General features: G+C 45.2%; 1 protein-coding gene across 3 annotated transcripts in view; it reads right to left on the bottom strand.

The window, feature by feature from the left end:
* Positions 1-4,200: 4,200 nt before the first annotated feature.
* The window catches only part of col18a1a (collagen type XVIII alpha 1 chain a), a 291,702-nt gene continuing 268,549 nt past the window's right edge, over positions 4,201-27,353 (bottom strand). For all 3 annotated transcript variants that reach the window (XM_063051689.1, XM_063051687.1, XM_063051688.1), the window contains 11 exons: positions 26,808-26,897; positions 24,009-24,052; positions 18,611-18,736; positions 16,415-16,577; positions 15,251-15,318; positions 14,737-14,865; positions 14,126-14,164; positions 10,859-11,194; positions 9,947-10,144; positions 8,932-9,047; positions 4,201-8,312 (listed from right to left, as the gene is read on the bottom strand). In XM_063051689.1, the coding sequence (XP_062907759.1) occupies positions 8,099-8,312; positions 8,932-9,047; positions 9,947-10,144; positions 10,859-11,194; positions 14,126-14,164; positions 14,737-14,865; positions 15,251-15,318; positions 16,415-16,577; positions 18,611-18,736; positions 24,009-24,052; positions 26,808-26,897 (1,523 nt within the window). In that variant the 3' untranslated portion in view covers positions 4,201-8,098. The remainder of the gene's footprint in view (positions 8,313-8,931; positions 9,048-9,946; positions 10,145-10,858; positions 11,195-14,125; positions 14,165-14,736; positions 14,866-15,250; positions 15,319-16,414; positions 16,578-18,610; positions 18,737-24,008; positions 24,053-26,807; positions 26,898-27,353) is intronic.

Raw genomic sequence — 27,353 nt, 5'->3', positions numbered from 1 at the left:
TCAGCGTTGCCATACTGACCATGTGCCTCTGGTATTGGCAGACTGGCACAGCTGGTAGAGTTGCTGCCTCACAAAGCCATAGACGCGGGTTCAATCCTGACTACTGGCGCTGTCTATGTGGGGTTTATCAAACTCGCATCAACCACCTTCCGCAGCTTATTCCTCATTACAGCCTTTCGTACTAGGAATTGCTCAATAGACCTATAATTGTGGGATGAAGCTGTCCTTAAGATCAACAGTTCTTAAAGGGACACTAGCACAGCAGTGATGTGTCCTCCGAGTCACACATCATTCAACACCGAACCTGTTCCTCCAGTCCTCTTCACTGACTAACAAGCACCCAGCTACACTAATCCCATGTTTAAATTTTTCCCCAACTTCCTCCCAGATTCTTCCACTCAGCTAAACCCCAGAGGTGACTTTCATGCGTCCCAAAGACATGCAGGTTGGTGAGTTAACTGGCCACTGTAAATTGCTCATAAGGACTGGATGAGTGGACGAATCTGGATAAAAAGGGAATGTGGGAGGAATAATACGGGACTAGTACAGATACCAGGGCAGGGACAGTTCCTCCAGTGACACGGGATGCTGGAAGTATTCAGCAGGCCAGGCAGCAGCTGTGGAGAAAGAGGCAAAGCTTGGGTTTCAGGTCAAAGACGTTCAGAACTGGGGGGAAAAGCAGGTCTTAAGTTGCGTTGGGAGGGGGGATGTCAGTGGAAAGAAGAACAAGGAGCAGAGTTGAGCGGGTGACAATGGTTCTTGGTGCCATCTACTTTGATTACTGAACAAAGGCATCTCAAAAACAAGTAATTGAACTTTGGGAAATGTGTGACAGCAGTCCTGCAGACACGAAACAAAAGAGAACGCTGGTAATATCCAGCAGGTCAGGCAGAATCTGCAGCAGGAGAACTGATGTTTGTACAAACAGCAAGTCATTGAAAACCAACGTGCAGGTGCGGAAGGTAGATGGTAAGAAGGCCTTTAGTGCAAGAGGAATTGACTGTAAGTGTAAAGATGTCTTGCTGCAATAATATAAAGCACCTGAAGACAGTGAATATACTCAATTAATGAACAAAAAATGGGGAGAACAACCCATTCAGCCCCTGCTGCTCTGCCCTGCAACAAGATCCTGGATGAGCCTCTATTTCATCATTATCCCTACAAGAAGCCAAGTTTCATGAATGTGGTATCCATCAACAGGGACCCTCACAGTCCAGCTCACACCCTCCTCTCAATGCAGCCGACAGGCAGGAGGTACAGGAACCTGAAGACCCACACTTCAAGGTTCAGCAACACCCTTTGCCCCTCTCATCAGGATCTCGAACAGACATGATGAATTTTAACACTACCTCGGACTGCACATTTTTCTTCTCCCTCAGTCTTGCATTGGAGTCATTCTGTTTAGTTTGCACACGTGTGTCATGCATAGTTTATGTTAATTTGAGCTCATGTTAACTTAGACCACCAGAACGAGGAGCAGTATTGGGCCATTTGGCCCATCGAGTCTGCTCCACCATTCCATAGCTGATTTATTATCCCTCTCAACCCCATTCTCCTGCCTTCTCCCTGTAACCTCTGATGCCCTGATTAATGAGGAACCTATTAACCTCCACGTAAAGTATACCCAGTGACTTAGCCTGCACAGCCATCTTTGGCAAAACTCCACAGACATACATTCTGTTATGTTGAAACATAAAGAAATTACAGTATGTTTGTCCTCACACTGTAACGCACTATGCCGCTGCTGTTGCTGCAAAAAAAACAATTTTTATTGCATTTTATACCCTGCACATGAATGCCAATGGCAACAATGGACAAACGTTTCCCTTCCCATTCACATACCACTTGGTGGCTCTAATATCCTACAATCTCTATCAGTGCTTGAGTCTCTAAGTACCTTGCAGATAGAGAATTCCATAGATCCAGTGTCGTTTAAGTAAAGAAGTTGCTTCTCTTCTTAGTCCTAAATGAATGACCCCATATTCTGAGACTGTGACCTTGGTTCCCGGGTCCTAGGCTGGGGGAAACACCACCTCAGATCTACGCTATTGAGCCCTTTAAAAATGTACGTTTCAAAAAGGTCACCACTTCTTCTTCAATCCCCAGGGAACAGAGGTCTCATCCACTCAATCCCTCCTCATGGCGACCACCATCCCAGGAACCAATCTTCCTTGCATCCCTCACTGACAAGGATATCCTTTTGCTTTGATATGAGAACCAAAACTGCACACAATACTCTTGAAATGGCCTCGGCAAACCCCTAAATAACTGCAGCTGGACATTTTTATTCATGTCTAATGCAATACTCAAATTGACTGAATGCAAAGTCAAAGTAAATTTATTATCTAAGAGCATAAATATCACCATATATGCTTCATCCCCTCTGCCACCTGATTTCTAAATGGACATTGGACCCATGAACACCAACTCATTTTTAAGAACTTTCATAAGCCAATACAGTCTAGTGTAATATCAACAAATTAAGCTGTTGAAGAAATCTGATTGTGGGTTTGATACTGGCCGAGGCGCAGTCCACTGCTTCTCGTCAAAATAGTATCACCGGGATCTTTCGGCACCCTGGATTTGTTGGCTGGTGAAACCAGGCTCAGAGACAAGGGGACAAGCAAGAGAGGAAGCACACAGCACCTTTATATTGGTGACCTTTATCAAACATAGAGGTTGCCCACACGGACTTCATCAAGGCCTTTGACCAGGTGCCACATGGAAAGCTAGTCTGAAAGATTCACATGCGATTTGGACAGAGGTAGCTAATTGGATTAATAATTAGCTCACTGGTAGGAAGCAATGAGTGAAGGTCAAAGGTATTTCTCAGAGCGGAAGCCTGTAACCTGTGGTGTGCCACAGCCATCAATGATGGGACCTCTGTTATTCATCATTTATTTAAACAAATTGGTTGTGGTGTGAATGTACAAGGTATGGTTAATAAGTTTGCAGATGATACTAAAATAAATGGTATCAGACAGCGAAGAAGATTATCAAAAAATACAGGGGGATCTTACTCTGCTAAGTAACTGGGCTGAGTAATGGTGTTCAATTCAGCTAAGTACATTTTGGGAAATCAAATCATTAAAGGACTTACACGTTGAATGGTCATGTTCTGGGGAGTGCTATGGAATACAGTGCATAGTTTGCTGACAAGGTGGTGAAAAAGGCATTTAGCACATTGGCCTTCATCAGCCAGGGCACTCAGTACGGGAGTTGAGAATTTACAGTGTACGTTCAGTTATACAGCATGTTAGTGAGGCTGCATTTGGAGTATTTTGTAGAGTTTGGTTGGGCAGATATAATTAAACTGGAAGGATGCAGAGGAGGTTGATGAGGATGATGCCAGGACTCAGGAGTGTGAGTAACAGGGAGAGGTTGGGCCGGCTAGGACTTTATTTGTTGGAATGTGGGAACCGAAGGGGTGACCTTGTGGAGGTGTATAAAATAATGAGGGGTTTTGACATGACAAATGCATGGCTTTTTCTCTGGGAAGGAATACCAAGAATATAGGTACAGGACCATAGAACCAAGGGCATAGGTTTAAGGTGAGAGGTGAAAGATTTATAAGGGACCTGAGGGGCTACGTATTCATACAGTGGGTGATACATATGTGCAACGAGCTGCTAGAGAAAGTGGTTGAAGAAAGTACAATAACATGTAAAAATATTTACACAAGTACATGAATAGAAAAGGTTTAGAGGTTCATGGGCTAAATGCAGGCAAATGGAACTAGCATGGTAAACACTATGATCGGCTTGGATGAGACGGGCTGAAGGGATTGTTTACTTGCTGTATTGCTCTGACTCTATGGCACATTACAGGCCAAAGTCAGATCTTCAGCTCATTCACACACTCTTAAACATTGCTATAATGACACCTATCATACATCTTATGCCTCTTCGTGCCAAATAGCCTCTATGAGCAGACACAACAGGTAAATGGAACACCTGCATAATGTTACAGCCGTGCAGGCAAAAAAATACAAATCAAATTGCACCCACCTTAAATCTTTTGTGCAGCACTTAAAAACTGTTATTTTAAATAACTTAAAAGGTTGTTTTAGAAAACGGCTCTGAATTATTATGGAAATTATAATCCAAATGAGAAAGATACAACAAAAACTATCAAAATTTGCTGATATTAAATGCTTCCTGCCAAAGTAATCAAACAAGAGATAAGATTTAAAAGAGAACTTTATAATCTTTATTCAGTACTCTGGGAAAAGTGTTTAGAGAGCTTCAAGGTTACAGAAAGCTACACAATGTGCTGCAAACATTTACTGGTTTTAATTACAGTGCTTTCACGTTTTGACACAAATTGTAATGCGGACTCCAGGAGTTATAAGTTTACATTGAGTGGCAGCACTCTGGGAGAGACCACTGGTAAATTAGTTGTGTCTTTAGGGAAATGTTCAGCAGGCTAAGCATCACTCTTTGTCATTTACAGCAACAGTCAAAGGCTGCCCGTAGTAATCTGGAACAAGTGGCCCTTGGAGAGAGAAGGAAACTGAAGCAGTTTAAGAAAAGTGCTCAAATTGCACAAAATGAACATCAAATGAGCTTGTATATCACCAGGCTTTCCAAAGTAATCAGGTTTTCAGTTTCTGGTGCCAACATGTAAGCTGCTTACATACACACGTATTAAGTAAATATTCAACTTAACCATCAACGGTTTGTAGACATTGGAAAAGAACTAAAGCATGCCACGCTGAAATGGAGATGAGCAAACACATCCACCCCAACTTTTCCTGCAAGGCTGACTCAAGCTCTCAATGAATAAAAGAGACATCAACAACCTTCTAGGATTGTCCGAGGTCTTCAGGAATTAAAGATGAAACTCAAATTCTTGACTTAGGAGGACAGTTAAAGAACAATTTTATATATATATATATAGTAAAAAAAAACATTTTATTAGTTATAAAAACACCAGAAGTGGTAGGATAAACATTGAAGCGATATCCAATTGGGAAATACATAATCTTTATGCTTTCTGATTGGTGTACAGTAGGTTTCATGGTGGAATGGTCAATATGATGTGAGGGCTTCAAGTGAGCAAAAATAGCAGATCATGTGATCTGCCTGTAAGTAAACCTTGAACTAAATCAGCAATCTTGTGTTGTGCTAAACTAACCAATCAGGGATCTGCCAGCATGGACCTCTTCCTGATCACCAATCAAATGCTCCATGCACAGAGTCAGCTGGTCAAGCTGCACAGCACGGTGGAGTGCTTGGGCCAGAAATGGAGAAACTGAACAATGATTTGGTATCGGTGGGGTAAGTATTTGCGCATTTGAAAAGAAGTGGATGGATTGTTTTTGTTAATGCAAGCTTCATTCACCATGTCGTCCAACAGGGAGATGCTAGAGACTGTAGATGCTGAAATCTGGAACTAAAAGCAAACTGCTCGAGGAACCCACTGAGATTATCCTTCAGCAGTTTGTCTTTTTTTTAAATCTTCCAACAATTTGTACGTAGTAGTGGAGTTGGGAGAATATTGACCTACAGCAGGGACAAGCACCCATACACTGTGCTCAATGGGATGTGACTGAAACCTCAGGCTGCCTCCTCTCCACTGGGCTTAATGGAAGCAAAAATGTTCCCTGCAAAGACCTCTTCTGTGTCAGAGAGCTGACGCATATTCTGGCTTTAAATTAGTGTTAGCAGTGCAAGTTTGTTTTGGGGGTGGAGAGGAGGGGTGAATGCTTGAGATATAGGATGCAGGGAGACAGCAAGCACAATTGTTGGGTGTGCAGTGAAACAGGCTTGAGAACATGAAGACAGAAAACGCTCCATGAACAAAGACCAAACACTGCACATCACTCCAAAGGAGGCAGACAATGGCAAAATAACTGGCGCTAAGAGAAGGATGTCCATTTCCCATTTATTGTCCACTCTCCGGGTGTGGACACCCCTCATTGCAGCATCTGGCAAGAGTGGGCATTTTCTTCATGGTGGCACGTAAGCCAGGCCTGTTCAGGAAGCAGGACATCGTTGGACCTGTTGGCCTCAACCAATATGCTCCCAGTCACCCATGGAGAACAGCATCATGTTGTCAGATCCCAGATCTTTGCAACTGAACTTAAAATCACAGAATGGGAACTGTCCTCCGAGTTATTGAACCAGGCTTCCACATCAATTAAGCTGTTACACCCACTGCATCATATCTTGCATTTAGGTAATTCCAGTCACTAACTAGCTCTGTTGGTGGGAGCTTCAACGGTGGTTTAACAAGCTTGAGAGCATTGTTTTCAGTTGACACTATAAACGCCCTGTTCATTAATGCCCTCAGAGTTGTTATGAGTGCTGATGGTTTCTTGGTTGTTCTGCAGTGAATTAATGTCTTTACTTTCATCAAAAAACTGCAGAGAATTATCTTGGAATTCATTTATTTATTGAGGGACAGTGCAGAGCCATGCTGCCCAGCAACCCCTGATTTAACCCTAGCCTAACCATGGGACAATTTACAATGACTAATTAACCTACCAACTGGTATGCCTTTGGACTGTGGGAGAAAAGCAGAGCACCTGGAGGAAATCCACACGGTCACTGGGAGAACGTACAAACTCCTTACAGGCAGTGACGGGAATTGAACCCGGGTCACTGGTACTGTAAAGTGTTGTGCGAACCACTACGCTGCCGTGCCACCCCATGAATCTGTGCTTTGAATTCTCAAAAGTCGTCTACCCATTTACTAAAGAAATGCATGCAGAAATTGTGTGGCAGAGTGAGCCCTAGATAAGGACAAAGTTTTGTCTTTACTGACTTTACACCTGTGGGAGTGACTTAGAATTGATTGCCTTAGATGTCTGGCATTTGCTTATGACTAACACACACAAAATACTGGAGGAACTCAGCAGGTCAGGCAGCACCTATAGAGAGGAATAAACAGTTGACGTTTTGTGCCGAGACCCTTCATCAGGATGTCATGATAAAGGGTCTCAGCCCAAAAAGTCGACTGTTTATTTTTCTGAGTTTATTCTGCTGAGTTCCTCCAGTATTTTGTGTGTGTTACTCCGATTTCCAGCATCTGCAGAACTTCCTGTGTTTATGATTTCCCTGCAATTTCCATGTTTTAGCAAACTCCTGAGGAAGGGTCTTGTAACTAAAAGCAGTCATTGCCATAAACAATATTCTGGGCAGGAGTGTCTCCCTGGTGCAACTCCCAAGGGTCTGTATCCTGCGGCCAAAGTAAACAGGTCCCATTGGTGCAAATATGAGCACCTGTGTGCCACTTAAAGGCAAAGGCTCACGTGTGCTGATTTAAGGAACAGCCTGATGTTCTGATGGACGGACAGCTAGGAATGACCGGGCTAAGTGAAATTTGTGCTCTCCTCCTCTCTCCCTTTGTCTTCTGCTTAGTTCCTTCCTGAGGACAGCCAAGATCACCCCTGCACCAGGAAGCTGAGACCAATGGAACAGTCTACCCATCAGGCCCTCTCTCCTTCTCTCTTCTGATAGAACACGGAACCCCAGCAAGTTCAATGCAGAGCTGGTGGGAAAGAGGGCCCAGCCCATCAACACCAGGAGGTATCTTTAATGCAGTATATCCTTATACCTATCTGTGTTTGCACGTGTGTGTGTGTGTGTGTGTGTGTGTGTGAATGAGAGATACACAAAGCAACACTGTCATAACGGCTTCAGATTCCAAGTGATCAAAGACACATTCTAAATCAGTCCATGTAGTTCTACACGTAGTTTAGCGTGTTTGTATTGAAGAAAGTGAATGATTCTGCCAAAAGAAGGAATGAATTAGAAAAGTAATCTGGTAAGACTAACTGTCAGAAGCAGCAAGTTAAAAAGGATACATTGGCTTGCACAAACATTCCATATACAAATATTAACCGTTACATGTACACATTGGACATTGCATCATCTGGGGCATTTCAAGGACATGCCCAGTGCATGCTGGGAAACCACCGTGAGTGGCTTTTTTAATATTTGTTTTAAAAACCGACCTCTTTGGCTTTTATCTTCCATCATTTTTTAAAAAATTATTTAAAAAAAATTACATCTGTACAGAAAATGCGTTTTCACCGTAAGCACCAGGAGAAAACTCTCTCCGTTGATGAGGGAAGGGTGGCGAGTGTGGGGCGTTACTTCCGCGAGTGCGGCAGGTAGCTGTTCTCGATGCAGAGGACGATGAAGGACTTGGAGCACTGGCTGGGCCGCTGTTCCAGGAGCCGGCCACTGAGCAGGGACGAAGCCATACCCTTCATGTCATCCGTATCTTTCCTCCAGGCTTCACAGTAAGTCTCCAACAAGCGCCGTCCCTTGGTGTCTGAGCCATGCCAGATCAACTTCTCAGGCCTACACAGAGTTGGGGGTGAGGGGGTGGAGGAGGGAAATGCAGGGCAGAGGAGGGTAGGAAGGAGGAGGCAGTTATCAGCTGTCAGTGGGTAGCGCCACCTTCAGTTGGGAGGCTACGAGTTTATCTTGCTTACCCCCAGCCCTGTGCAAGATGAGCTACCTTTATTGAAACGTTAGGCCGAGGCCCTCATGGATAAACACTATCGGTGCTATGGCAACGTCTGAGCTCTTTCTGGCATCCCAGTTCAACATTTGTACCCAGTACACCCGTGAAGATGTTGCGCTCAGTCCTCTGGAGAGAACCACATTGGCTACGGTTTGAAATGCATGGCATTGAATTCAGTGTGTGTTGTCATATCCCGGAGTTAGGAGAATCCTTTCTTTTACAAACAGAACCCTGGACCTTACTGTTGACATTTTCTCCTCCATCTCTACCCAATGCTCTTCTCCCTCAAACCCCTCCCCAACCGCCTTCTTGCCATGCTCAAATCTTCAGTCTCCTAATCTTTCCTCTTTTCTCCCCAGTCTCGGTCTCCCTTCCCTGAATCCTCTGTGTAGGTCCTTGGGGAATTGTGTCATTTTTACAGAGTGACATGAACCAAGTGCATTATTTACATACCAGGCCGGGTCCCGAAGCACGTCTCGTCCGTCAAAGGAATAGATAGTGGCAGTAGATTTGAAGGGAGCATGAGATCCGGAGAAGAGCGAGATCCAGTTATCAAACAGCACCTCTCCCTAAGGGCAAGGAGCAAGAAGACATCTTGGTTCAACCCACTGTTTACTTCTGACTAATACTTTAAGTTCCCCTATAAATAAATCTGATAAATAGATCTGAATCTGAATCTTCCTCGGTTTCACTCAGATATTGAAATTCTCACCACTCTCCTCTGCCTCACCCCTCTGTAACTCCTCCAGTCTCAAACTGTTCTGAGATCTCTCCCTTCCTTCCTCTTGCACAGACTTGCGGACCTTTGTCCCTGGCTGAGGAATTCCCTCTGTATGCCCCTTATTCTGTAACACTATATCTCTTCTTCCTCACACTTGGTCACCAAAATGTCTGACAAGCAGCCAGCTGCAACGTCGAACGTTTGTGCGGTCAGTCATTAGAAGACCCCTTCCCTTGGAGGTCGACATTAGCTGAACCTCTCCAGCTTGTGAAGAACTGCATACGGCCCCCAGCTGCCAGCTCTTGCATGGACGTGGGAAGAGTGTCGGCAGCCCTTGCCTGACCCACCGCGGTGGCTCCTACACGCTAATGGCACAACTTGCTGAAGTCACGTCGTGGACAGGGCGACCTGATACCCACGCGGGCAGGGAGGTGTTTACCGGTGTGCCCCGAATGCATTCTGTGCCCCAGAGCAGTCCTGCTTAGAAGGCGTCTAGCAATCCCAGTGCAACCCCATCAGGGACGCAAAGTCAATCCAAGAGCAATCTTGTCAGGAATGCAATACGGCTCTGTTTGCAAACCTGTCAGTCAAAACGCAAGGCTGTCAGCCATGCATAACTACGCCCAGTTGCGCTCCTGTCTGGAATGCACTGCCAGCTCCAGTGCAGCCCCATTTGGTGCGACATCGATACAGGAGACACGGTAAGCGTTTTGCCAGGGCTCACGCTGACAAGCTGTTGGAGCTTACCTTGCCATTCACGATTGGCACCGAGTTCCTGTCGGCACGCCGGACCACGCTGTACAGGTCCTGGACTCGGGACGAGAGGAAGGCCCTGAACGTGCCCATCAGTCCCACCCCACGCGCCTGCTGGAAGCACTGGAAGTCCACCCCGCGGATCCCCTGCATGTTGCCTGTGACAGGGGTGTTGAGTGCCATGAGGTGCAGCTGAGGAGGAGAGCAGAGGGTTAGAGGGCAGACAAGAAAATACGGTAGAAAGGAGAAAGTATCACTGACAGGGCTACCGGTGACTAAACTGCAAAGGACAGGTGGATCTTTCTGATCACTACTGTATGGAGGGTTACAGATAAGGTGCTAGGAAATAGGAATCAGAGATGGTCGGCATGGATACGGTAGATCACAGGGCCTGTTCTGTACTGCGCAACTCTATGAGCCTATCACTGCACTCTGCTTTGGAATGTCCTGGGTCATAAAAAGGCAGGCACAATAGTGATGCAGTGGGCAGAGCTGCTGCCACACGGTCACAGTGACCCAGGTTCGATCCTGACCTCAGCCACTGTCTGTGTTTTCCCTGTGACTGACCGTTTCCTCCGGGCACTCTGGTTTCCTCCCACGTCTCAAAGCTGAGCGAGTCGGGAGATTGATTGACCACCGTGGACCCCCCACCCCCGCAGTGTGTCGGGAAGAGGTACAACCTGGGGGGCAGTTGATGGGAATGTGGGGACAACAAAATAAGTTAAGGAAGAATTGGTGTAAAAATGGGTGGATTGATGGCCAGCATGGACTTTGTGGGCCAAAGGGTCTGCATCTCTCCATAGTTCTATAAAAGTCTGCTTTGTCTCCATTCGTTTGGGAGTGGAGTTCGGAATAATTCGATCACACGATACCCCACCCCTCCCATCTGTTCCGTGCACTAATTACCATTGGCACCCCATGCAGCTGGCCAGTGTGGACGGAGGGGTTGACGTGAGGTTGGTGGGACACGCCACGGTGGTTCACCCTCGGCGGCTCCACGGAGCGGGGAGGGGCGACGGTCGCTGGCCTCCCCGGGAGGTACTGGCGATGGGGGTGCAGGGGTTTCGGCAGCTCTGGCCGCTGGTGAGCACTTCCGTAAGGGTGGGTGTCCGTTAGTCGTTCCGTTTGGGAGTGGTGGGCCTCCAGGTCCTTGGAAACCACTTTATCCGAATTTGCTGAGGATTCCCGCTGTCCGGAATATCGCACCACTGGCGGGGACCCCACTGCCTCCACCTTGTTTTCCTGTAAACAGCACAGAAAGTAAGTGGGAAAGTTAAGGCCAGGGAATGGATGTCATCAACAATGGAAAATGTTAGTCATAATATGTTTAGATATTATGAGATTAGCGCATGGAAATAGTGTTGGAGTGCCAAGAGATGATAGCATATGTTTGAAGGGTTGAATAGTCTACTCTTGTTTCTTATAGTACTGCAACAGGACCAGATGGGATAGAACTTGTCAAATGTGCTCAGGAAAGTTTCCCTCATCAGTCCATAGAAGTCTCAACGAGAGAGTGTGAGATACTGGATCTGCAATTAGGGAATGAGACAGGGCGGGTGACAGAAGTTGTTTGTGTAGGGTAACACTTTGCATCTAGTGATCACAATGCCATTAGTTTCAAAGGAAGCCTGCACAAAAGATAGGTCTGGCCTGCTGGTCGAGATTCTAAGGCCAAATTTGATGATATCAGAAATGAACTGGCAGGTGTGGATTGGGACAGGCTGTTTTCTGGCAAAGGTGTACTTAGAAAGTGGGAGACCTTCAAAAACGAAATTTTTGAGAGTACGAAGTTTGCATATGCCTGTCAGAACAACAGGTAAAGATAACAGGTATAGGTAACCATGGACATATTGAGGACCTGGAGAAGAGAAAAAAGGAGGTGCATATCAGGTATAGGCAAGCAGGAACAAATAAGGTGCTTATAGAGTATAAGAAATCCAAGAGAACACTTAAGAAATTAATCAGGAAGGGTAAAAGAAGGCATGAAGTTTCTCTAGCAGACAAGGTGAAAGAAAATCCTAAGGGATTCTACAGATATTTTAAGAGTAGAAGGATAAAATTGATTCTCTGGAGGACCAGAATGGTAATCCATGTGTGGAGCTGAAACAGATGGGGGAGACCTTAAATGAATTCTGTATTTACTCAGAAGATGGGTACAGAGTCTATAGAACTGAGAGAAAGTGGCATCAACTTCATGCACCCTGTACAGATTACAGAGAAGGTGGTGTAAGGCAAATCAGGTTGGATAAATCCCCAGGGCCTGGCAAGGTGTTCCCTTGAACCCTACGGGAGGCAAGTGCAGAAATTGCTGGGGCCCTAGCAGAGATATTTAAAACATCCTTAGCTGCAGGAGAGGTACCAGGTGATTGGAGGATAGCCAATGTTGTTCTGCTGTTTAAAAAAGACTCTAAACAAAACCAAGAAATTATAGGCCGGTGAGTCTGACATCAGTAGTGTGAAAGATATTGGAAGATATTCTAATAGACCGGATATATAAGTATTTGGATAGACATGGACTGATTAAGGATAGTCAGCATGGCTTCACATGTGTGGTAGGTCATGTCTAACCAAGCTTAAAGAGTATTTCGAGTAAGTTACCAGGAAACTGGATGAAGGCAAGGCAGTGGGTGTGTGTACATGGACTTTAGTAAGGCATTTGACAAGGTCCTGCCTGGGAGACTGGTCAAGAAGGTTCAGTTGCTTGACATTCAAGATGGGATAGTAAATTGGATTAAACATTGGCTTTGTGGGAGAAGCCAGAGAATGGGAGTAGATGGTTGCCTCCCTGACTGATGGTGTGTGACCAGTGGTGTGCCGTAGGGATCAGTGCTAGGTCCATTGTTGTTTGTCATCTATATCGACGATCTGGATGATAATGTGGTTAACTGGATCTGCAAATCTGTGGATGACGCCAAGACTTGGGGTGTAGTGGACGGTTTTCATGGCTTGCAGAGGGATCTGCATCAGCTGGGAAAATGGCAAATGGAATTTAATGCAGAAAGCTGTGAGCTTTTGCACTTTGGTAAGACCAGCCAGGGTAGGTCTTACGCTGTGAACAACAGGACACTGAGGAGTGCAGTAGAATAAAGGGATCTTGGAACACAGGTCCATAGTTCCCTGAAAGTGGCGTCACAGGTAAATAGGGTAATAAAGAAAACTTTTGACACATTGGCCTTCATACATCAATGTACCCAGTACTGGAGATGGGATGTTATGTTGGAGTTGTATCAGACATGGGTGAGGCCTAATTTGGAGTACTGTGTGCAGTTTTGGTCACCTATCCTACAGGAAAGATGGAAACAAGGTTGAAAGAGTGCAAAGAAAACTCACAAGGATGTTGCCAGACTGCAGGACCTGAGTTATAAGGAAAGATTGAATAGGTTAGGACTTTATTCCTTAGAATGTAGAGGATTGAGGAGGTTTGATAGAGGTATACAAAATTATGAGGGGTATATATAGGTTAAATGCAAGCAGGCTTTTCCCATTGAGGTTGAGTGGGACTACAACTGGGGATCATGGGTTGAGGGTGAAAGGTGAGGTTTACAGGGAGCATGAGGGGAAACTTCTTCACTCAGGGAGTTGTGAGAGTGGGGAATGAGCTGTCAGTACAAGTGGTGATTATGGGCTCGATTTAAATGTTTAAGAGAAGTTTGGATAGATGCATTGATAGAAGGGATATGGAGGGCTATGGTCCCAGTGCGGGTTGATGGAGTAGGCAGTGTAAATGGTTTTGGCATGGACTAGATGGGTTGAAAGGCCTATTCCTGTGCTGTACCTCTATGACTCTATGGCTTGGTGACCTGAACTCCTGCGCTGAGCCCTGAGGCTCCTGGGTGTGGGGACTTGAGGGAGGTGGGAGCGCAGATGTGAGGGAGTGCCACACTGTCAAGTCCCCTCTCTGGTCGTGAAGGGTGGGTGGAAAAGCTCCCATGGCACTACTACAAAGAAAAGCAGAGGGGTTTTCCCTTGTGGCCTGTTCAATATTTATCCCTTAACCGACATCAATAAAACAACTTGCCAACTCAATGCCCGAGTTCAAACAGGTTATGCGGCTTTTTAAAAATCAAAAGGACAAAAATATATAAAATAACAAACCACTGTGTGTACGCATATATATAGAAATAAAGACCGAAGTGGAAAGTATACAAATCATAGGAGCATAACTGTACTCACAACAATTCCACCTCTGAGGTAAGGAACATACTCGCCAAGCTGTAAGGAAATAAAATGATGATATGTAACGTTTCTTTCAAGGCCTGCCTGCAGTATGTACACAGCATTGGGAAATGTGTGTATCTATGAGGAAATGTCACAAATATGTATTGCTTTTGCATTAAATACATCAGTATTTGAACATGAGTGTCTGTGAAGACATGACTTTGTGTATGTGTCTACATACATTAATGTGCATCTGTTGAAACTTGTACATATCCTACACGGATATGTGAAAGCACAGTGTAAATTAGTAAACTGTTTTACTATTATGCAAGGTACAGTGAAAGACTTTGTCTTACACGCCATCCATTTCATCACATTACTGCATCGAGCCAGTTCAAGAGAAAAGCAAAGCAGAACACGGGACAGTGTTACAGTGACACAGAAAGTGTGGTGCAGGCAGGCAATAAGGTGCATGGCCATGATGAGATAGATTGTGAGGCCAAGAGTTCCTTCCAGTGGAACACCACATCAACTCTGGACAACGTGAAGCTGAAGGGATTGAATAAGTACCCTCTCCCCCATCGGACCAGGATCTGAAGCAATCATGAATGTGAAAAAGCACTTACGTAAACCTGCCGCCAGCCATCCCTCACTCGGATATACAGCTCCCCACGTTCTAAGATGTAAGCCAGCGTTCCCTCGTGTAGACTTCGAGATATGCTGAGCATTGTTTGGTAGGTCTGTAGCACCGTTACCTGCAGGATATTGATAATGTCAAGGAGACCGTTTACACAGCTGAAGAATTATTGGACTTTTTAAGGGCTATCCATTTTGCTTTGATATGACCAGGATGCAAAAGGTTTCCATGGCTGCAGTCTATCACTCACAGGCCCTTTATCTGGGAGTCCAAATCCTGACCCACGCTTCAGCCCAGCCAATAGAGGATACTCTTATTGATGGATTTTTCTTTCTGTAGTTCCCCTCTCACCTACAAGACATTCAGTCTTTTATTCACTAGAGTCTGATCAGAAACGATTGTGTTTTATTTTAAATTTTGGCACCCTCAGCATCACCCACATCCCCTGCAGTGCATCACACAAGATCTTAAGCCATGTTCAGTGTTCAAGAGGCCACACTTACCCCAGAAGGTGAGGCTGACGATCCTGGGGGACCAGGAGGTCCAGGGGGACCAGGTGGGCCAACAACACCTGCGTGTGATAGAGGGGGTTGGGGAAAGAGAGACCGTTAACGGATGGGAAAGAGACAAAAGGAGAGAACTTTAATTCTACATCATGGGAACTGAACATGGCCACCCACGTGTGGACACGAATCCTTTGAGCTAGTTTGGGGAAGATTCATTAACTGGTTGGAATATTTGTTTTCTAGCTATATGTGTGATCTGACTTTCCTCATCAAATTCAGGAAACAAGTTTAGAAGTCTTTTCTTGTTATTTCCTTTTTTCCTCCCATAAAATTGGAGGTTTCGCCAGGTACGTCTCAGTCAGTTTTAACGAGATTTAGCAGATGCTATAATGAGGGCTATGATCAATGGCCCTGGAAACAACAGTAAGCATCATAATTTGAACTCACCTCTCAAACTCTTCCCCAAATCCCATCAGCTTAATAAACCATCTCCACATCAACCAGCCCCTCAATCACAATCAAATCAAATCCTCTCTGCGTCAATAAAACCAGATCAAACTCTTTCCGTAATCAACCAAATCTTATTGATCCCAGATACTTTCAACCTCAACCAAAGCTTCTCTGGCTCAAATACTCTTAAACTCTACCAAACCATCCTCATCCTAATTAAATTCTCACTATCCCAAACATTTCCCATTACAACTAAGTCATTTCCATCCCATCAAATACATCCCAAGCCATTTTAATTCACTGCATCCCAACAAATCCCAACCCTTAAGCAAATCTGCAGCTCAACAGGTAAACTTTCATCAGCCCAAAGGGACATTACCCCAACAATTAAATACTCTGCAAGCCAACCAAACTGTCTCCAACCCAACTAAACCCAAACCTCTACAACTCACCCTAACTCTCTAACCCAACCAACCCTCTCCAATACAACCGAACATTCTCCAATAAACTAAATCAACTCTATTCCATCCTTAACACTCTGCACAAAATTCAATCTTTCTCCAACCTATTCACATATTTTCCACCTAAACTAAAGCCTCTGTTCTAACCAAATCCTCTCCTCAACAACAATTTCTCTCAACTCAATATCCATCCACCCAATTTCATTTAAGAATTATTTTGCACATCAGAATAAAAGAAAAAGAAACCCACTTGTTGTCTGTTGCCCCGATGATACACCAGGCAGATGCAGCACAGATGAGCCAGGACGTCCTGGGGGTCCTGGCGGTCCTGGAGGTCCTGGGTAGCTGTAACCTGGGGGTCCTGGATTGCCTGGTAGTCCTCTAGGTCCAACAATGCTGTCTCCTTTTGGCCCCTGGTTGATGGAATAGATTGCTTACTCATAATAATTTTCAACAAATGCCACTATGTAACAGATGTAGGATTTCCCCTCGTTTTCAGGCCTTGATTTCATATAGAAAGTAAAAGCAAAAGAGGGCCAGATAGACCCTCCTAACCCACCAAGACTGCACTTCCATTTAGTAACATTGCCATTGATCTGATTGTTACCTGCTGATTACCGACATCTCATCCTTGAGTGCATTTAAGCACTTTGTGGGACAAAGTGTTCTAAAGGTTTATATTCATCCGAGCGAAGGAGCATTTCCTCATTTCTCTCTCACAGCCAATTCTTTTTCCTGAGGCTCCCCAGGCAGCAGGAAATTCCTCACTGCACCCACCTTACCAATCCCCCTCGGAATGAAGTTACTGTTCCTTGTTTCCAAAACACTTAGTATGGCAGGACAGTCGAATCAATCTATCATAGGGTCATAGAGCCTGTTTCTATGCTGTAGTGCCTTTCAGCCCATCCAGTACATGCCTATCCCTGGACTGTAGCTCTCCATAGCACTTCCCTCAATGTACTTACCCAAACTTCTCTCAAATGTTGTAATCTACCACTTCCAAACTTGCACCACCTTTTGAGTGAGATGATTCCCCTCAGGTTCCCCTAAATCTTTTCACCTTTCATCCTTAACCTATGACCTCTAGTCTAGTCTCACCCAACCTCAGTGGAAAAAAGCCTGCTTGCATTTGCCCTATCTATACCCCTCATAATTTTGTATACCTCTATCAAGTCTCCCCTCATGCTCCAGGACAAATGTCCTCACCTTCCCTCCCAGGAATCTGTCCACTGAATATTCTCTACACCATCTCCAAGACAGGTCTGTCTTTCCTTAAGAAGACCAAAATTGCATGTAGTAATGCAGGTCCTATAATGTTGCAGACAGACTTCCTTAATCTTGTATTACAGTGCCCCCAAAAATAATGTTTCTTTTACCTGCCACTCACCTGCATGTTTCTCACAGAAGGGCCTCCAGAAGCATCCACAACCCTCCAAACATTGGCATTCAATGGTCTCATGCCATTTAAACAATACTCTTATCTGACCTTCAACTAAGGAGAATAATCTTATAGTTCCTTTCTCTATATTCATTCTGCCACAATTTTATCCATTCACTCAACCTCTAGGGCTTTGCCCTAGAGCTTGGAATTATTCAATATGGGAACATCAAGTCCACATTGACCATTAACCACTCATTTACTTGAATCCTTCACCAATCCCATTCTATTTTCTCTATCTTCTTATTAACCTCCTCCAGATGTGGCCAGTTAATCTAGCAACCTGCATGTCTCTGGTACGTGGGAAGAAACTGGAGCACATGGTAGACTGCACTCGAAGTCGGGCTTGAACCTGGGCCTCTGGAGCTGTGAAGCAGACCGTGCCATCATTCGTAGAAACAGTTGCACATCATAAGTCAGGGGAAGCTGGCATCTTTCTGGATGGAAAAGGATTGTGACTATTTCCAGGTTGAAGTTTATCACTCCATGGCTTTGCCGGAGGACAAAACTGGGCATATTTCTGCATTGGTGACATACAGGATAGCACCATTTGCTGTAAATCTCTCCAGTAGATCAGGTATCATCTGCAGAAAAAAACTTTATGGGCTCTGCAAAAGGGTCTTTCACCTGAAAAGCTGTTTCCTTCTTCACAGATGCTGCCTGACCTACTGAGCGTTTCCAGAATGTTCTGCTTTTACACCAAATCTCCAGCATCTGTGGTTGATTGATATCTGCTTCTACAACATCGTCGATGAAATTGTTCTACATTGTCCTGAGAATTCCCATCAAAGGGCACCGACGGGTTAACCATGTATTTAGCACACATTGCATCAAGCTAAGTCCCCTCTTGCAGGCCAACACTGAGGTGCTATCCCCCCACCCACTGATATCACACAGAATCTCTGAATGGCCAAAGCTCAGACTCCTGACTCTTTGCCCTAAATCCTCACCTCCGCCACCTCATCCACAAATGTAGACATAAAGGAACACCCACTGGAGGGATCTTACCTGAAGCCCTGGTCTTCCTGGAGGCCCGGGAGGTCCTGGTGGACCAGGTATCCCTGAACCATAGCCATCGCTGGGCTCTCCTTTTTCTCCCTTCAGCCCCGTATTGCCTCGCTCTCCCTTCACCCCCTGTAACAAGTGTGGAAGGAAGAAGATGAAAAACCTTAAAATAAAGTGAGTCAGGTTGGATTAGGAACAAAAAAAGATGCAAATTAGACAATATGCTCGCAGCTTTTAGCGGTGAAAGCTGATTGGAGCATTAAGTCACAGGCCTCTAACCACCCCATTCCCAACGCTCCCCTCTATTGGTACATACCAAGGTGTCACATCACCTTCCAGGGCCTATTAGCCTCTTTGTTACTCAAAGGAATCATTCCATCAAATAAGTGTTGTTGCACCCCTATGGTGTACCCCAGAGATTTTCCCCCACAGATCCCAAAGTTATAACCAGTGATTACTCCAGGGCTAGTGAAGGATTGGCAGCACTGATAGTCTAGATCAGGGGTAAATACATTCACCGGTAAATGCACAACTTCAGATACTTTAAGGATATACCACAACTGTTACTGCAGTACTTTAATGTAGCAGATTTTCCAGACAATGAGGCACTATTTATTTAACACTCCAACAGATTCCTATGTTCTTGGCCCAAAATGGCGACTGTTCATTCCCCTTCTGTAGATGCTGCCTGACTTGCTGAATTCCTCCAGTATTCTGTGTGTGATTCCTTATTTAGCATTTTCCTGAAGAGGTTACGCATTAATATCCAGGGAACTCAGTAAGTTTTAAGGGAGTGCTGGAACGGGGCTCTGGTGAATATAAAGGGAATATGGGAACCAGGGCTCTGGTGATTGGGACGTGGAGCAGAAGGACTGGGGCCTTCTGGTAAATGAAAGGTTAGAAATGCGATTGCAGATTATAAACAGTATACCGAAACTGCTAGAAAGGTCAGTGTGTAAAGACCTCTACACAGAATAAAGATTAAAATGGCAACCCATTTTAATTCTACTTCCCATTTTGACTCAGACACATCAGTTCATGGCCTCGCCTACAGCCATGATGAGGGCCTCTCAGGTCAGAGTTGCAACACCTCACGGTCTGTCTGGGCAGCTTCCAACCTGATGGCATGAATATCAATTTCTCCAACTTCCAGTAATTTCTTTTTCCACCCTCTTCTCTCGGTTTCCATTCCCCAGATTGGCTCCCCTCTTGCCCTTCCCTTCTCCTCACCTACCTATAACCTCTCTCTGTGCCCCTCCTCCTGACCTTTCTCCTATAGTCTACTCTTCTCCTCTTCTTCTTCTTCCTCCTTGAGTTTTTAACGGCAGTTGGCATCCACACTGTTGCATGACTGCCATCTTCAGGATTTATTGTCCCTCATTGTCCATTCACTTTAAAGCCGTCTTTCCAGTCCCATCGTCCTTAAAAAACTAAACACCCATTTCCTCCCCTGATCACTCTCCCCACATTCCAATAAACCTTTAACACTGTTCTCTACCAGTCCTATTTTGCGTAATTGTTGTAACATTTGTTGTCTTTCCTGTGCAAATTTTCTGCATGAAATAAGGATATGCTCTACTGTTTCAGTCTCCTGACATAGATCGCAAAAACCTGTTGGATGTTTATTTATGATGGCCAGGGTACCATTAAGGTTGCTGTGCCCAAGTCTCAGTCTACTTATAATTACTTGCTCCTTCCGCTTTACTCCCCTACTTCTTCCCATATCTACACTCCCCTGAGGCGTCCCATTTTCTACAACATACTGGCTTGATAGCTCTGATCCTATCTTCACCTGAATGGTTCTCCCATTTAGAAAGTCCAATTGAACATCACCCCCCCCGCCGATTCCCATTAAATGTAGCTTGATTAGGAGCCCCTCTTTCCATAACGTATCATAAGCTTTCTCAACATCAAAATAAAACTGCAACCACTGTCTCTTTATTTACTTGAGCTTTTCTTTATTTCCTCCTCTAGACACAACACTGGATCCATAGTATTCCTTCCTTTCCTGAATCCGCTTTGATACGTAGCCACCATACCTCTACTTTCCAAGAAGTACACTAACCGCTCATTTATCAAACGTTCCATAAGTTTACATACATGTGACGTCAAGGCAATTGGCCTGTAGTTTCCTGGCCTGCTGGCATCTCTTCCAGGTTTCCTTCTTGGAATAATTATTGCCTCCTTCCAGCTCCCTGGTATTCTCCCTTCATCCCAGACATTGTTATACAGAAGCAGTAGTTTCTCCAGACTTCCTTCACTCAAGTGTTTTATCATACTATAACATATTTCATCTTTACCTGGTGCAGTCTTTCCTGTTTTATCTAGTGCCTTTCTTAATTCTCCCTTGCTGAAAGGGACATCTTGCATATCGTCAGGGTTAGTTTTCCTAGATAAAGCTTCCCTATTTTCAGCTTTTGTTCTCTCTCTACCTCTTCTTCCCTTCTCAGACAAATTATCGGAACTATGTACCATAACAAAAGTGTTTGCCAACAACCTGCAGTCACATTTTCATCAAGCAGAACTGGGTACCTCCACTCTCTCCTGTCCCCTCCCATCCTTTTTATCATCCCCCACACCTCTCCTACTTGAGTTGTGTTTCCGATTGAATCACAATACTTTCTCCAGTGCGTCCTTGTAGCATGACTTATTGTCCTCCTTACTACTGCCTGAGCTTGTTTGTACTGAATCATATGTTGGAAGTTATGAGTTATTTTAACCAGTTTAAATGCCTTATTTCTATTTCTCACTGCTTCCTTACAATTATCATCCCACCATGGTATCACTCTCTTCTTTGTTCTTCCTTTACTTTTAGGAATGGATTCTAATGCAGCTGATATTATACCTTGTTTTAATATGCTGTCAAGTGTTTCTATGTCCATTCCATCACTGATCTGACTTAGATATCTATCACTATTTTCCAGAAATTTCTCCCAATTGGCTTTCTCAAGGATCCATTTCCCACCTGTATTCTCTGTGACCAATGTGGCAGAAATATTTATCTTGCACCAGATTGGGTAATGATCACTCCCTACAGTTCCTTCTTGGTATACTAACCAATCACATACTGATGCAATGGAGATTGATACTAATATAAGATCAAGCTCAGACTCTTTACCTGTATTAACATCAATTCTAGTACCACTGCCATCATTTAGGCACACTAAATACTTCTCATCTAGCAACTCCTCTATTACCTGACCATTGATGTCTGTTCTGTCACTCCCCCATAATACATTATGTCCATTAAAATCACCACACCAAACAACATTACTACTATTCTGCCCTTCTACCTCCTCAAGCTTGTTTAACTCTAGTCTTTTGCATGGATTATAATAATTCACAATCACCAACTCTTTCCTTTCAGCCCATACTTTTACTACCACATACTCTTGTTCACTTCCTATACCTAGTATTCTGTAAGGAATACCTTGCTTTACATAAGTTGCACATCCTCCTCCTCCCCCCTCTCGCCTTCCTGCCTCATAACCATATAAAACAAAATCCAAATTAGGTTTTAACCAGGTCTCCTGGATAGACACAACATCTGGCTTTTCTCTCCTACTAGCTATAAACTGCTTGAAATCTTGTCCATTAGCAATCAGGCTTCTTGCATTCCATTGAAGAAGTAGCATTATTAGTAATATCAACCCACACATACTGTCTCTTGACTTGACTGTACCCTGAGCTCATTGTTTACTTCTTCCCATTTTAATCCTATCATACCCAAATGGTGCTCTGCAGCTCTCACAATAATCTGAATCCTTTCAGTTTTAGATTTGATCTCATAAGTTGCGTTTACCTCTCCTGCTATAAAGGTCACCAATTTCTTCTTCTCTATCCATGCATTCTTCTTATCTTGCCTTTCTTTAGCTGCTGCTTGCTCTTTGCTACATCCTCCCTCATTCATTTTCTTCTGTCCTGCCAACTTCACTGCCTCAGCAGATCAGACTTTTTCCTTACCCTTATCTGTGGCACCTCTACCTCTTTTTTCAACACTTCACATCCCCAATACGCTACACTATGGTTACCTCCACAATTACAGCACTTTAGTCTTACTCCCGCTCCACATTTTCTGTATTCATGTTCCTCACCACACCTTGCACATCTTCTCTTTCCTTTGCACACTTTGGCCACATGCCCAAACTCCTGGCAATTGAAACACCTCATAGGTTTTGATATATATTCTCTTACACTGTATCATAGAAATCCAAAATATAACTCCTTTGGAGGCACCTTATCCTCAAATTCTACCAGAATGGTTTCAGTCTCCCTTTTCTCTGCTCCCCTTGTCATTCTTTTCACACTCTTCACTGAACTATTCCTCACCTTCAAGTTCTCCACTAGCTCCTTCATATTAACACTGAGGGGAACCCCAGATATCACCCCCTTGCAACCATTGACCCTTTGTGCTCCAACTCTTACAACCCTGGACACTTTGACTTTCCCAACATTAGTCACCTTCATTGCCTTCTCCATCTGCTCTTCAGTTTTACATCCTATCAGCAGGTTTCCAACTCCTAAAATTCTTGCATGGTTCACTTCCCCTACTTGCCCTCTGATGATTTTTGTTAGCTTAAGTGGATTGATTTTCTTTACTCCCACTTCCCCCTCAAATCTTACCACTGCATTTAGCAATTTTACCCTCGGGCCCTTCTCCTCAACTTCTCTTCCCTCACTTTCTGATCCACCTCCACTAGACCCACCTCCTTTCTTTCTCTTCCGACCCTTCACCTTCCTGTCCTTAGTCCCTCTCCCCACCTCCTCCCACTCAAACTCCGTGCTGTTGCTGTCACCATCAGTCTCCCTCCCTGCCATCCTATCAGAGATTGCAAGGAACCGTGTACGAATATCGTTCCGGACCTATCCAGGCCGTCGGTCAATATTCCCACAGAATGTCCCCCACAACACCCCAGCTGTTCGTTTGGTCACCCCTCAGACCGGAACCCTTGCCTTCTGCCTTGCCGCCCAAAAACTCTCTTCCGGTCCTCATTTCCCCTGCGTCTACTCTCCTCTCCTAGCAGATTCCTTTTTCCTCAGCCCTTTACCTCTTCCACCTATCACCTCTCAGTTTCTTACTTCATCCGCACTGCCTCACTCCCCCTCACCTGGTCTCACCAATCAACTGCCGGATTGCATTCCTTCCCCTCCCGTCCCCACTTCCTTATTCTGGCATCTACCGCTTTCCTTTCCAGGCCTGATGAAGAGTCTTGACTCAAAATATCAACTATTTATTCATTTCCACAGATGCTGCCTGACCTACTGAGTTCCTCCACCGTTTTGTGTGTGTGGCACAGAGTAAAGGGTTGGGGTTACAGTGGAGGCAGCTGGCCAGCCGAGCACTGCAGCCACAGGGATTCGGAGAATCAAGTCAGCAAGTTAAGAAATTTGCAGCACTTACCCTGCCTCCAGGGTGATACTCATACACATCGTATGGGATGATTCCTGAAGCAGAAGAGAACAGCAACCTGAGTATTGATTCAGGTACGAAGACCAAAATGGCTGAACTGTTGACCCAGGTCTCCTCGGGTGGAGCTGCCTTAGCGAACTCCTGACTGGTGGGAGTCAGCAGTGACTCCGGCCTACTCACTGCACGCGGGCCCTTACACTTCTCAGGGAAGTGCTGTGAGGTAGCAGAGCCCAGAGGTACAATGGTCCCGGTCTCTCCCATCCTTCCTAACGCTTGTCCACCACTTTAATCATTCAGCCCTTCATAATCAGTGGTGAACGCAGCAGGCCAGGCAGCACCTCTAGGAAGAGGTACAGTCGACGTTTCGGGCCAAGACCGTTCGTCAGGACTAAAAGGGTCTCGGCCCGAAACGTCGACTGTACCTCTTCCTAGAGATGCTGCCTGGCCTGCTGCATTCACCAGCAACGTTGATGTGTGTTGCTTGAACTTCCAGCATCTGCACAATTCCTCGTGTTTACCTTTATAATCAGTGCTTGATGTACCATCTACCAGAGGGAACAGATCATCTTGCCAAGTCCCTTCATTTGCGTCTTCCAAACACGGGCAAGTTTAAAGTTAAAAGGGCAAAATTAGCAGATGAATTGGAACCCCTCCCCCTCCCACTTGAAGTCTCACACCATCCTTACCTGGAAAATACTGTAAGCTCTAAGCTCTAAAAGGGCAAGGAGTGGGGATAACACACTGTTATCACAGCAGGTTTGGTTTGATTCTGACCCACGGTATGTCTGTGTGGAGTTTGCAAGTTCAGCCTAAGATGTGCAGTGTGGTTAACCATCTGCTGAAGAGCCACTCCAAGTGCAGGGCGGTAGCTGAATCAGTTGATGGACAGTGTAAGAGAGTAGATTACAGGGGCAAATCGGATTGATCTGTGGATCAGACCAGACTTCAGAATAGAAGGGCGGAATTACCTCCTCCTATGTTGAAGGCATGCATTCACTTCCTTCATAACAAATGCCTAACTTAAGGACACACCATATAAACAAAGGAGCATTTGGGATGAACGCTGCCGCAGGGCCGCAGGCATCTTCTGCTGGGTGGGAATGGGGTATTTCATAGTCCGAAGCATGAAAATGGGCCCTTCTGCCCAGTTATCTATGCCGACCACAGCCTTCTCCTAGCTAATTCCAGTTGTCCACGTTCAGCTCATAACCTTCCAAGTCCCTCCCTTCCATGTACCTATCCACATGCGTCCTGTCCCCTCTCTCCACCTGCAGAGCCACAGGAACTGGGTGCTGGATTGAGGAGAGCAGAGCTGGGAGCGCCGAGCAGGCACACTCGCGTGCTCTCTAAGTCAGCGAGGTCGGCCGGACGGCTGCAATTCCTGCGCCTGCTTGCTCTCCCATCACAGCTGTTTCTAACGCACAGACCAGGGTCTTGGGCCAAAACATTGAATGTTTGTTTCTCCTGTGACGAAAGAGGGTTACAATAGTACACATAGACTAAGATGTTAACTGTCCTGTGCTAGCACCAGTGGGATCAACAGTTGATCTGCCACCTGTCTTCTGGAGAGAGAGATAAGTAAGACAATGGAGCAGCATTTGGAAATGTTAATGAAGAGACGAGAGAGTTTAACGGAAGGAGACACCAGTCTAAATATTGTCAAGACTGGCTCCTTTTGAACCCTGGGATCAACAGTTGATCTGCCACCAGTCTTCAGGAGGGAGAGATAAGTAAGACAATGGAGAAGCATTTGGAAATGTTAATGAAGAGACGAGAGAGATTAACGGAAGGAGACACCGGTCTGAGTATTGTCAAGACGGGCTCCTTTTGAACCCTGAACTGTTTGAAGTGTGATGGACAGGCGATACCCCAGCAGGGGGATAAAAAGGGGCAAGTTCACTAAGACAACACACACGACACCATGAGGTAACGAGACCCTGGACGCGGTGCGCCCCCACAAGTCGATGGGAGTTTTGGAGGTCTGATCGGGGGACCAGCCATAGACGCACAGGGTGGAAAGATACGGTCGGCGGGAACCTGGTGCATGTCCGCCCTTGCCTGGGTGCCAGGTTCACCGCTGAAGAACGATCGTGTCTGGAACGGAGGGGTCACAGTCGGTGACCTCAAAAGACATTACAAAGGGCTCGCCCGAAAGCTAACTGCGAGGAATATCGAAGGTCTGTTTGGAATCCGATTTGCATATTCATTCGTTCTCTCTCTTTCTCCAACAGCACGACGGCGATTACTGCGAACTGAACTAAACTGAACTCTGTCACTTGTGATTGATCATCTTACCCCTAGACTGCGATAGCTTGATTGACCCTATTATCCTAGTTCTGTGTACATGTGTGTTTATTCATTGCTATCCTGTTGCATTTATATCCTTACTATTAGAGTACTGTGTTGCTTATTTCTTTAATAAAACTTTCTTAGTTCCAGTAATCCAGACTCCAACTGAGTGGTCCATTTCTGCTGGTTTGGCAACCCAGTTACGGGGTACGTAACACTCCCCATAGAAGCTGCCTTACTGCCGAGTTCCTTCAGCATTTTGTGTGTTACTCTGGATATCCAGAACCTCTTGTGCTTATGATCTCCCACACACTGTTGATCATTTCCAGTTTGGATTATGAACAGTGCTCAGGAACGAACCCTGCCATAACCTAGGGGCTGCCTGCCCACAAATATGTGTTAGAACTCTACACTCTGGCTATTCCCCCTCATCTTTGTCCACGTATTCCCTTCCCAAAGCAAATGTTGTGACTGTTCCCTCTGAGATCCTTCTCTACTCACCGGGTGGGCCTGGATTTCCTGGCTGGCCCGCTTCCCCCTTGTCCCCTCGGGGCCCTGGATGACCCGGGCTGCCTCGCTCTCCTTTCGGACCTGAGTGAGGAGAGGGAGCTGGAATTATCATGTTAAGAGCACAGATCCACAGGTTGAGGTTTGAAACACTGCTCAAACTGAGGCTCACCATTTATCCCAGTACGTTACACCCACACTCTGTAACTAATGGGAGTACCCAGGTGACAGCTCAGCACTGGCTCCTGAGGGGCACTTGGGAATGGGCCACAAATGCTAGCCTTGCCATACAAGAATGGGAAAGTTAAACAATAACTTACTGAATCAATCAGAAACTTTTTTTAAAAAAAGGTTCGCAGATTAGTGTGACTAAGCAAACCAAATGAATGCCAGTGAGTGGTCGCTGAATTTGGTGATCAGGAGGAACACCATTTACTTCTAATCAGTTTGGCGTCAATTATTGAGAAACATGGACACTACAAAATCTGAATTTAAAACCAAAAGTGCCAGATAGACCCAGCAAAACAGGCAGTGGTTAAG

Source organism: Mobula hypostoma, chromosome 6 (assembly GCF_963921235.1).
Source record: "Mobula hypostoma chromosome 6, sMobHyp1.1, whole genome shotgun sequence".
In the NCBI taxonomy this organism is placed as follows: domain Eukaryota; kingdom Metazoa; phylum Chordata; class Chondrichthyes; order Myliobatiformes; family Myliobatidae; genus Mobula; species Mobula hypostoma.
The sequence above is the reverse complement of the archived record's forward strand: the minus strand, read 5'-3'. Positions and strand labels throughout refer to the sequence as shown.